General features: G+C 35.4%; 1 protein-coding gene across 4 annotated transcripts in view; it reads left to right on the top strand.

Annotated features, from left to right (window-relative positions):
• The window catches only part of LOC148275577 (protein kinase C-binding protein NELL1-like), a 33626-nt gene that overhangs the window by 15822 nt on the left and 5133 nt on the right, over nt 1-12671 (top strand). For 2 of the 4 annotated variants that reach the window (XM_088235500.1, XM_088235502.1), the window contains exons 5-14: nt 262-390; nt 481-574; nt 1329-1520; nt 2875-2994; nt 4154-4414; nt 6401-6649; nt 7235-7342; nt 7738-8015; nt 10108-10263; nt 12465-12514. In XM_088235500.1, the coding sequence (XP_088091626.1) occupies nt 262-390; nt 481-574; nt 1329-1520; nt 2875-2994; nt 4154-4414; nt 6401-6649; nt 7235-7342; nt 7738-8015; nt 10108-10263; nt 12465-12514 (1637 nt within the window). Of the gene's footprint in view, nt 1-261; nt 391-480; nt 575-1328; nt 1521-2874; nt 2995-4153; nt 4415-6400; nt 6650-7234; nt 7343-7737; nt 8016-10107; nt 10264-12398; nt 12515-12671 lie in introns of all 4 variants that reach the window. The other 2 variants (XR_015823997.1, XM_088235501.1) reach the window with 2 other exon arrangements.

The following is a 12671-nucleotide window of genomic DNA, read 5'->3' as shown; positions in this document are numbered from 1 at the left end:
TGATTTTTCCCAAGCCTCTTCTTATTGGTTTTCGTATCATGTTATTGGTTTTTTAAATTCAATGCTTTTGGCCTTTATTTTGTCCTATGTTGATAGTTTTATCTCTAATATAACATTAACACCGTTTATAAAATTGGAAGAAAATGTTTTTTTATTATCAATTATGCAATATGAAAAACCATTTAATAAAGCTAAATGACTGGCTTTAACTGATCAATTATCAGGTATGATTTCTAATTTCTTTGATGTCCTTATCCACAGATAAAAATTCAACAGGAACGATTGAGTGCGAGAGAAGGATGTGACTGCCAAAAATCTTGTGTAATAAATAATACTATTCATGCGGATGGTGCTACTTGGCAGAAGGACTGTAACTTGTGTTCTTGCGTGGTAATCATCATTTGTCACATATTTAACAAGATCATCATCAAATGGTCACATTTATCATATTTGTAATCATATATATTTTTTAAATTTTAGAAAGGAGAAATATCATGCAGACCAGTGGAGTGTGCTCCATCAGGATGCAAAAATCCTGTTTTACACCCAGGAGACTGTTGTCCTACTTGCCTTAGTGAGTGTAACTGCTTTGATAATTTCTTTTTATGATTAAGATTAAATTTATTAATTAGATTGTACTTATTGTTGATTGTACTGAAATTTCCATTACTACTTTGCCTAGGGTGTGGCTCCTAATTGAAATTAGCGATTACTGTATGGAAAAGCTGTGAAAAAAAATACCTTTATGTGTTATGTTGACATACATGCTTCCATTAGAGCTTTTGTTTTTACACAAACATCAACTCATTAATTTGCAACATGATTTGCTCCGTAACTACATATCAGTAGGTGTCTACTTAACTGTCCATTACCAACGCATTTCTACCTTTTTTAATTTGTGCTATTTCAATTAAAAAGAATAGTATTCTGATATTACTCAACGAAATTTCATAATTAATATAAATCTAAAACTAATCAGTAGTTTATACCTTATTCGGACATCTTCCAACTGGTAACTATTGAACATATTTAATATAAAACTAAAATAGGTGCATAATCGTAAAGCAATAGAGTTAATTAAAAATACTCAAGTATAAGAAAGTCTTTAAAAATGCATAATCCAATACTAAAAATTAACTGATTTTGCATTCCGTAATATTCAACATTGTATGTAAACCAAGGGCAATATTGTAAATTTGTCAGTTTAGGCCAAATTTCCCATTCAAGGGACCTTATTTTACAGATTTTAGTGACCACATTAATTTTTTGTACATTTAAAAAAATGCACCTAGCTACAAAGAAAATAATAAGTGACTTTCCACTTGCAGAACAATGTTCCCTGAAGGGTGTGATATACGAGCACGGAGTACAGGTGTCCTTGAAGCAGTGTGTGGAGTGCGAGTGTCGCAACGGAGTGATGGGCTGTGTCAGGGTCGATCCCGAACAAAAGTGCCCGCCGCTGCCGTGCAGCGCCTCGGAACAATTCTCCGTTCCAGGAGAGTGTTGTAATTTCTGTCCAGGTATAATTATTGGCATTTTCTGTTTTAAGCTCATCAGACACCTCGGTGTATAAATTATTTTGTAATGTACCATCGTCGTTTGACGAAAAGCTAGCCTAAGTAAGAAAACACACGATTTTTATCTTTTATTTTTCAACATAGTCCCCTTTTAGGACAACACACTTTTCAAGACGACTTTCCGACTTCTTCATCCCTTCTGAAAAGTAATTTTGCTTGAGCTCTTCAAAACGGTGTCAAGTGTCGGTCGTCACTTCATCGTTTGTTGCAAAACGGCATCCTCCGAGCCATTTTTTTAGGTTTGGGAACACGGAGAAGTTGCAAGGGGCTAAATCTGGTGAATAAGGTGAGTGGTCATCAATTTGTAGCCTAATTGGTTCAATTTTGCCTGCTTGACGGCCGATCTGTGAGCGGGTGGGTTGTCATGATGAAAAATAACTTTTTTGCGAGCTAAACCAGGGCATTTTTTTTTCAATTCACTGTCGGAATGGTCCAATAATGCTGCGTAGTAATCTCCAGTTATTTTTGTACCTTTTTGCAAGTAATCAATAAGAATAATGCCTTTTGCATCCCAAAAAACAGTCGCCATCACCTTACTTTGCCTTCTTCACCGCGTTTTCTCCACTGCTTGGACTGTTCTTTCATCTCCAGCATGTAGTAATGGACCCACGCTTCATGAACAGTGACGTATCGACGAAAAAAATTCTTCGGACCACGTTTTATTTTCGCCAAAAGCTTCTCCGAACCCGACACACATGTGCGTTTTTGGTGGATAGTGAGCAAACGCGGCACCCATCGCGTGGATAGCTTTTTTATATTCAAATGACGGCAGTAAAAACCAAACTAATTGTTCTTTTTGCTTCAAATTTTGAGAGACGTCATGTGTTGGATGGTAGATGTCAAAAGCAATACGGCATTCATTGTAACGTCATCTATCAAAGGCTAGCTTTCTGTCTAACGACTCTCGTAGATACACTAGTAAATTTACTATTCATATTTTTTTTGTGGTTATTTTATCACATAATTGAACCATTTTAACCTTTTTCTTGCAATGTGTCCTTTTTCTCATGAACTGAAACACAAGTAAAACAGTACCATATTTTTCATTGTTTACTGCATCATCACAGTTCATAATAAACATTAATTAAAACAAAAAAATATTTTTTTTTGGGATTATGAAGCCTTTTCAACCATCAAACGTGTAAAAAAATATTGTTTCATTTTGCCAAGATAAAGGTGAATGTCTGTTATTGCAAATTTAAATATTAAAATTTAAGTACCTATTGCAATTGATAGATAAATTATTATTATAAATTGTTGAAAAATATTTTTTAATCTTTATTGAATTTGGTTATAGGAGTGGACTATTGCAGTCGTGGTCACAACTGCCATGAAAATGCTTCCTGCATAAATTTTGAGACAGAATATTCTTGTAAATGTAATCAGGGATTTCAAGGAGATGGGAAAACTTGCACAGGTAAATAAAATAGTTTTTAAATATTTATTTTATTGTCTGTATCCGGGCGGATAAAGAATACAGTTCTGTGTGTGAAATAGACCAGAATCCTGAACAACTGTTTTTGACTCGATGACTGCTCTCAGGTAAAAAACTCTGAAAAAAGAAATCAAGTGGAGATAAATATGCCTCGTAGTGTAGTGGTTGGCGCACCCAGGAGGTCCTGGGTTCGTTTTCTGGAAGGGTCCACATGAAATATTTGTAAATAAGGTGCTTTTCACTAAAATATTTCATTGTCCCTGGACTGGCAGCCGAAGCATTGGACTGATCACCTTTCCTTCCTTTAACAGATGATTAAGATACGCTCCATTTTATTTGACACTGCAGTATCAAACGCTTTCGCGGACGTAGAGAATGCTTTTTCAGCGCTTATTTACTTACTAATTACACTCTAAAAAAGCGCTCTCTACGCTAACAAAAGTGTTCAGAATGCCGCCCCAGGTGCGTATAAATAAAGGTTTGATGATGATTTTGTTAAGTAAGGTTTTATTACATAGCCTCCTTAATCAAAAACAAAATGTGGGACGTTTATTTCACAGATTGAAATGATTACCCTTCCTTTTTTCATATGAGACATGAAGATGTTTATAAACTTATTTTATATTTATTTATTAAACTTTTTGTACATAACGAAAATTGACTTATTGTCAAATGGCAATTTCTGCCAACTGACGGATAAAATTAAAAAAGTTTTATTTATATAATTCAAGTTACAAAACATATTCAATAGAAAATAAAAATAAAAAAAGCTAAATATATACAAAAATAGACTATTTGTATATAAATTATCTTAAATCATTACTATTACTCAATGCGAAAAGAGGATAAAGAGGGAAAAGGAAAGGAGGAGAGATTAAGGAAGAGAAAGGAGATGTTTCTTCTGGCGTGATTTAAATAGAGATACTGTAGTGAGATCTTTAATTGGATGGAAGATAATTCCACAATCAAGCATGGAGACTAAGAGCTAGATTTTTTGTTAATCAAGTTATACAGCTGTTAGTATTATCACGTAAGAGAGCTTGTAATGTAAACAATATATATATTTGTAATCACCCATCAAAAATGTATACCATGATGTAAGCAGGCATAGTTTACAAAATCAGTATTGTTTGTTTTGCAGATGTAGATGAATGTTTATCAAATGGAGACCTTTGGGGTCACCACTGCCATTTACACACAAAGTGCACCAACACTATAGGGTCGTATGTCTGCCAGTGTGAGGAGGGGTACGCCCGCTCTGACAAGTTCAACTGTATCGAGGTGGACGAGTGCGCATCGGGGGAACATCGCTGCTCTCCCAACGCCCACTGTGTCAACACGGCGGGATCTTACTCCTGTCATTGTATACAGGGATATAAAGGAGATGGATATGACTGTCAACGTGAGTTTTCGGAAATATTTATTATTGTTTTTTAACTGTTTATATTGGGGACTTGAAAAAGTTCTCGCTGTTTTTTCATGAAAATTAATGTTTTATTTTTTTTTAATTGGTAAAGATCATGTCATTAAACGTATTGTGCATCGCTAGCGGCTACTTTTTCTCATCTTTCTGGCAGCGTACGAATACCATCTCGAGACGATTAATCTTTTGAGGTTATCCACGAATCTAGCCGTTTTTTGTTATCGAAAGGAGCAATATCCAGTGATTAAAAGAACTTTCCATTTAAGCATTTTCACGCATGTTTGACTGGCCTTGCAACATTTGGCCGAGCGTTGTCCAATCCATAAACATAAAACTTTATTTTAGTCATATAATTAAGAATAGTCCAGAAACCGCATACGCGCATCAAACAGAAGGCGACTAAACTACTCTTTAAAAAGTGGATTTACGTTTTGACACATTAGTTTCTTTCTAGACGTCGCTCAGTATGTAACTCCCAATTTGAATTCAACTATGCCGTGTTGTGTCGTTTTAAAGTGAAGAAATACTGCTGGCGTCTTAAAGAAACAGGTTGGGATCACATTTCATGTGTAATTAGCAAATGTATGTGTATGTGTTAGTAGCAAATGCATTGCTTAATATTTGAATTATTTTTCCATCTGTCAGATTGTCGAAGAAAACACAATGGACATTTCATTAGTGTTGCCAGGGTAGTAATTTTTTTTACCCTACTTTGCTCATCTAATGAAAAATATCAGTTTTTTGTAAAATAAAATTTGTTTTATATTTCAAGTTCGAAGTTCATTAATTCAATTACTCTTATTAAATGACCCTTTACTTATCTACTCTGTTGTGTCAATCAATATTTCCGCTGGCACAATAAAATTTTAGAGAAATTAACGGATTAACGGATTGCTTTTTTTTTTACCTGACATTTGTGTTATGATTATATTTTTTCCCATCGAACAACATTACGCGATGACTTCGAGAATGCGCGCGGTGAAAGTGGGGCATAGTGGGGGGATTGTTGGACACAGTCCGATGTATTCAAATATGATTCTACGCTCCTTCTGGACTATTCTTAATTCTATGATTTTATTATTTGTATATATATTTTAATCGTGCAATCCCTGGTCTATACTTCTTCCCCATTCATATTCAAAGATGCATATTCCTTGAAAATTCGCAGGTTGGTGAGTTTTTTACTCACTCAATGTTAATGTGAAATATTTATTTTTATAAAATGGTGTCAAATTTTTAAGGTTAAAAAACAAAAATTCATCTGCGAAAAGGGTTAGACAGATTACCTAGGGGAGAATGGATATGTGATAATGTAACAAAAAAAAAGCCATAAAAAACTCATACTAAAGTAAAAATCCTCCTAATATGTATCATTATTTAACCAAAATGTTATTTGGTCATTTATAAAACAACTTCTTTTATGTACATACCCACTTAAATATTTTTTTTTGATCTTCTTCTTCTTTTTGTGTGTTTTTCTCCTCTGGGGTTTCTAGCCAGTGTTGTTTTTTTTTGTTTTTACATATTTAAGTTACATACAAACAAGTTAGTATCTAATAGAACACTATGTAAAACATAATATTTACAACTTAATTTTATTAGTTGCAAGATATTGAAACAAAATTTTATACACAGGTTTATTGAAGAGTTATGATATTGGTAAGGAAGAATGTTAATATTGGAGAGGTCTGCAAGGAATGCAGGATGGCAATAGTTTTTTGGGCATCCAAAAAAAAGGTTTTTCCATAACATTTGGTTCAAGATGGTAAAGATGTTTACCCTTGGCTTGAGAGGAGGCTACCAAATATTCTTGCCACATGCGAAGTTTCTTCTCCTTTATCATAGAGTTTTGTTTTTTTCTTAAGAAACTATCAGTGTTTTTGATACTACCACTGTTAAATTGTATTAATAAAAACACTTTTAACGATGATTCATCAATCATTCTTTTACACATTATATTTGCAGCCATCTGCACGGGTGGGTGCCTGAACGGAGGGGTATGTGTGTCGCCCGAGGTGTGCTCATGCAGGAGCGGCTTTACGGGGGCACACTGCGAGCGCGACCTGGACGAGTGCAGCGCCGGCGCCCATGGCTGCCCGCATACCGCCACGTGCGTCAACATGCCGGGCTGGTATTACTGCAAGTGTCGGCCGGGCTACCGCTCGCTGCTGGGGGACGCCAAAGGGGGGGACCTGCAGCCTGCTGCCTGTCAAGGTAATAATGTCTCCCTCCAATTTGTGCCCTTGCAATACAGCAACCAGAAAAGCTAGAACGGCAGTCCTTTTTTTTATGCATTTGATTTTTCTAATGAAAATTTGGTGATGTTTCATTAATTAATGTAATGTTAAGTCAGAATGAATAAATTTCTGTTTTATGTTAACATCAACGCTGGAAAGGAAAAAGTTACCAAGCGACATGTAGCAATTTTACGGAAGAGCCAATTAAACCTTTTTTAAAAACTAATTAATTATCTCATATTTTTAATTTTGTAGGAATCACACCAAAATATTACATTTGTATTAGATCTTTTTATTAATTAAAATATAAACAAAAAAACTTTAATTGACTCTTCTGTAAAGTTGCTACATGTTACTTGGTAACATTTTCCTTTTCAGTGTCGAAGTGGTGCGTTTTATTTAATGTTTATTTATTTGAGAAAAAAAACACAATTTTTACATAAAATGCATATAGAATATAAGAAAAACATATAGATACTTAAATTGTAAAAAAAGTTAATATGCTTTTTCCACAGTAGATGATAAAAGTTATTAATTAATTATATTTTCATTCGCTTTTCAGATATCAACGAATGTTTAGAAGGATTACATACTTGTCACCAATCCGCACAATGTGTCAACACTGAAGGATCATTTCAGTGTACATGCTCAACTACAGACTGCAGATTAAGTAAGTATCAATTTAGTATTCCACACTTTCTGTTAAAATAAATAAATATGCATACATCATAATATTTTTGTAAATAAATAAATTACAAGATACATGAGTGTTAAAAATCAGGGTTATAATATAGCTCTTCATCTGCGGAACTTCCACATACTTTAGAAGTTCCGCATCCGGTTTTGCATGAATTATTGTGAATGTTTAACGGATGCGTGCCTCCAAAACGAACATTATGATCAATTTTATATATTTTTTAAAAAGTCAATGTGTTTAATGTCAAATTTATAATTTCTGTGATTATGGGTCAGATATTAGAAACATCACTTCGCATCATTTGTTGAGAAGTAATATTATTGATGATTGAACCGTAATAGACTATAGAGTACACTTGTCTTTCTCAGGTTGTATACACGAGGGTAGCGAGAAGCCGGACGGGCTGAGCTGGCTGGAGGCCGGCGGGTGCCGCTCATGCTCGTGTGCCCGCGGCGTGGCGGTGTGCGGCGCAGTGGCGTGCGCCTGCGGGGCGGGCGTGGGTAGGGGAGCGAGAGGGAGCGCAGCGCCGCCCGCCTGCTGCCCGCAGTGCGACGCGGCCAACGACTGCCGCCACCAGGAGCTGCACCATGTGCTGTTCCACAGCGGGGAGAGGTGGGTCTACCAGTGTCAGACCTGCGAGTGTTTGGTGAGTACCCATGAACTATTCAAATTTATTTTAAAAATGTTGAATCGTGGTCCAATAAAAATGTCCGAAAGGCATGTTCTTATTCTGAAGCCCCTGTAAATTAGTTCTCGCCCTCCAAGTCTAGGTCTTTAAAGAGCCTGCCTACCGAGAGGCGGGTGAGTGTTCTCATATTGCTAAATCTCCCCCTTCAAGCTTCTTCTTTACTCCTTAAAATATCGGGCTATAGGGGACAAGCACGTGGCTCCCCGAGGATGCAGTTTCTTTTGTGATGTAAAGTATCACATTCACATAGAATGTGGGGTGTTTCATCATCTGCATTACAGAACCTACGTCTAGATGTTTTAGGATGGTTTTTTCTAGCAAGTTCTAGCAATAACCCTCACTTGGTTTCGACTAAGTTTCGTTAGGTCGAAAGTAAACCTTTGCGGGTATCTCTTTAGCAGTTTATTTATTTTATTTATTTAACACTTTGTATACATATACAATATATATACATATAAGGGCGGGCATATTGCCTTAACGCAATTTCTTCCTACAAGAAAATTACAAATACATTGACATATTGAATCTTACAATTTTATACAAAAATCAAAAACAAATATTAACAAAATAAAAATATGTAAAAAATTAACACTATACTACGAATATAAAAAAAATCCTTTGCGTGGTGTTGACCAGGTGCTTTTTGCCAGAGCGTTGTACTTTTATACTAAGTTCATTATAAAAAGCATATTTGGACAACCCACAGAAGGACTCTGGGCCCATTGGGGCTGTCTCGGCTCCAAGGCTCGCCAATTCATTAGCTGCCTTGTTACTGTCCATATTTGAGTGTTCAAGTACCCAGACAAATACCATGAATTTATATTTTTAACAATATGTTTCTTTTTTGGGTGATACCGTGTGTGTTGAATTTGTTCCGACGTTTCGGCTACTATTGCAGGAGCCATCTTCAGGGTCAATTGAAATTGTACAAAGAATTTTAATCACATAAAAAACTTACTTAAACATGTCCAGCAAATTTTATTGCACAATTAAATTAAAATTAAAAACTTCAACTTTATTTTTTATTTCCTGATAACTATCTGGATATTTGGCAATCCGGATGAATGGAGTTTGGATAGCCGGAGTTCTACTGTATATACTTATGTAACTTTTTCAGTTTGTTTAAAGCGTGTAGCAGGTAATATTTTGTTTGTATAATACATATTTATTTATTTATTAACGGGCATTGTCCATTTATACAATTTATAGGGTTCTAATATTACAATAAAAGAATAGTTAAAAACGTTTAAAAAACGAAAAGAAGCATTGATAAACATAAGGGACATCAAGATAAGATCTGGACTATTTATTTAGTGCTTGTTTAAATCGCTGTAAACTTAAACCATAAAAGTCCAGATCTTGTCTTGAGTTAACAATATGACAAAGACGGGGGGTCATTGAAGAATTAAGGCCATAGTTTGCCGAACATATATGTGGAATCAATATTAGTTCTACGTTTTTGTAGACTAGAAATATTTAACATTGACTCTATATCAGCATAAGAATAAATATTTTTATTTATTTTATTTATTTATTTATTAGTTTATACATACATTGTTACAAAAATGGCACAAAAAACACTCTGGCAAATTCTGCTTGTACTAGGAGTAGGCTCAGTATATGAAGGGTCGGCAAGCCAGAAATATTAGTATGCCAATGTTGCAATCGGTTCCTATATGGGCAAATGCCTGTTCTAAGAAACCGATTTGTTGCGGCAAATATGGTTTTCGAATATGTTTCCTATAAATAAAAATAATATTGAAGAAATAGAAAAACAGTTTTAGCCCAAAAGAGAAGAAAAAAAATAAAATATTACAGTTTACATTAAATGTAAAAATACAATTAAATATATAAATATAAAGCATATATACTACATACAAACATATACACAGACATACATATATACACACAAATACATACATATATATATATATATACGTACACACATACATACATAATATATATGCACATGCGAAAATAAAATAAATTTACATATGATTCAATGGGATAGCATAATATTTAGATTACATTACATAACATTGTCTTTCAGCTGGGAGAAGTTGACTGCTGGGAGCTGGAGTGCCCGGGCGGCTCAGCCGAGAGGTGTTGCCCACCCCCCCTGGAGCCCCCATCGGTGCCTCCGTGTGCCCCCAACTCCTCCACGCCTTGCCCGAGGGCGCTGCACCATGCGGCCCCTGACTGCCAGGTACCGTTTACAATGTCCCATATCATCCGCAGGTGAAGTTGTTGTTACCAGTTACGAGGATGGATCATTAAGTCCGTGACTATTTTAATGAAAGATAGTTTTTTTGACAGTAAAACGTTTTAATTCCCTACTCTTTTGTTGAGCTCAATACACTTTGTTCAACCTTTCTCGAATTTTTTAATCACTTCCAAATAGGCGTTTGTTTGAGCGATGATTTCATAATTTGAGCACAATCTCTTTTTTATATTTCTTATTTATTTATTTTTGAAACCAACACAGTCATAATAATAAACAATAGATAAAGAATAACAACAAATAAAAAAAGACCAATAATGGGTTTCATATCTAAATAAAAATATAAAAAAACAAAACGTACAGTTCGCTAGGGGTGAAAGAAAGGTTTATTTCTTTGAATATAGTAAATAGTCACTGATGAGGAAGCAATTCGTAGCCTAATTCATGAAACTGCATTGTCTTGGCAGAAAAGCATTTCCTTTTTGGCCAAATGCAGTATTTTCTTAAAATCAACATTGAACCGGTCCAATAAGCTGTTGATTGTTGAAGAAGGGAAGCCTTTGAAAAGTAATCGCTGTGGATAATGCCACATGAATCTCTGAAAACTGTCATGACCTTGTTGGCTGACAGACCCGCCGTAGCTTTCTTCATGGCCAAGTTACCCACTGTTTTGACTGTCCCTTAGTCTCCGGTGTATTGTAGTGGATCCATATTTCGTCTACGGTTATGGAATGGCACAGAAACTCGTTCGGGTTGGGGTTAAACAATGCCAAACACTCCTTCAAAGTTGTCACACGATTGCGTTTGTGGTCCCCCATCTTGCGGATAGCTTTCTCATATCCAAGTGATATCTAAAATCAAAAACACTGAATCATGTGATATGCCTATAGTTTTTACAATCTCACGCACTTTTAATCTCCGATCGGCCAACACCATATTGTGGTGTTTTTGTTCCTGGTGTAGTGATCTCAATAGGGCGTCCAGAAAATTCGGTGTCTCTCATGTATGTGCGATCAGAACAAAATTCAGTTTACCACTTCTTTACCATTGAAATTGATGCTACAGAATCCCCACAGTATTTATCAAGTTTATCCTTTGTTTAGAGTTATGGTTTTTTTTGCAAAAATAATGCTTGATGAGCACATGATATTAACTTTTTGCAAAACTTCTCACGGTTGTCTACTTTTAATGGCTTTCAAACACAAACTTAGGGATGCAGATTGCTCAAAATTGCGCAGCAGTGTATCGACAGATGACAGTTGATGGGAGCAGTATTGCTTTTCAAGTTGTAAAATGGGAAATTCAAAAAGTCACGGACATAATTTTTCACCCTCGTACGTAAATCTAACGGAATTATGAAATTGGTCATTGTCACAATAGATCTACACAAGTTGCAGTGACATCAGGAGCTTAAAGCACTGATGTCCGTTTTTCAGAATAAAAAATAGATCATAAATGGCAGCCTCCGTGGTGTAGTGGTCAAGACGCTTGACTCACACACGAAAGGTTCCGGGTTCGATTCCCGGTGAGAACACAAAAATTAAAATGTGATTTTTCTCAAGCCTAGGTGTTCTGTGATGTAATTCACCACTGTAATTGGGCCTCCTGGCCCGTTGTGGTGCAAAAATAAATAAATAAATTAAGTACCAATTTAATAAAAATAGCTTTCAAAGTGTTACAGTTAGTACTAAAATATTTCATTTATTTACTAAGACTGATGCGAATGAATCTGAGCATAGAATCAAATGTATAAATTGCTATCTGAAAATAGACCGATCAAAAATCTGAATATGTTTTTGTATGAATGTCTCCACATATCGAAGCAAAGTCTATGTGTAAGTAAAAATTAAAAATGTTTTATGGTGTTCTATGCTCTCTGACCGCAATGCAGAGAATGATGATGATGGTGATGGTTTTGTCAAACCACCACTCTAAAAAAACAGCACGATGATTTATTATTTGTTTTTAATTTTTAAAGGCTAAGGCCAGACTGCCCGTTTTATTTTTAAACATATTTCTTGTTTGTCATACTTTTATTTTTTCATCTGGAAACATCTAATTCTCTAGCTAAAGCACATTGATTACATTATCTACCCGAACTAACGAGATTTTTGTTTCAGTACTCGGTTGGACCCGTCTTGTCCTAATAACGAATAACGTGTACTAACATGTACGCTTGTCCACAGATGCCGTACTGCGCTTCACTGGTGAGCAATATCGCGTGTTGTGTGCATCGGTAACCACCTCACTCTTACTTCTCACCACTCCTCTCTAACCTCACACTTACTATTATGTTGCGGCACACTCGCTCGGGAAATCTAACATTATAATAATTCTCCCAGAAGCCAAAAACCCCCCATAATTACTTCCATTACAACTTGAATAGAACCAAT

The sequence above is a fragment of the Micrasema longulum genome, unplaced genomic scaffold, assembly GCF_059751315.1.
Source record: "Micrasema longulum isolate JH-2025_06_02 unplaced genomic scaffold, ASM5975131v1 h1tg001384l, whole genome shotgun sequence".
Classification (NCBI taxonomy): Eukaryota; Metazoa; Arthropoda; class Insecta; order Trichoptera; family Brachycentridae; genus Micrasema; species Micrasema longulum.
This window is presented reverse-complemented; position numbering and strand designations above follow the sequence as displayed.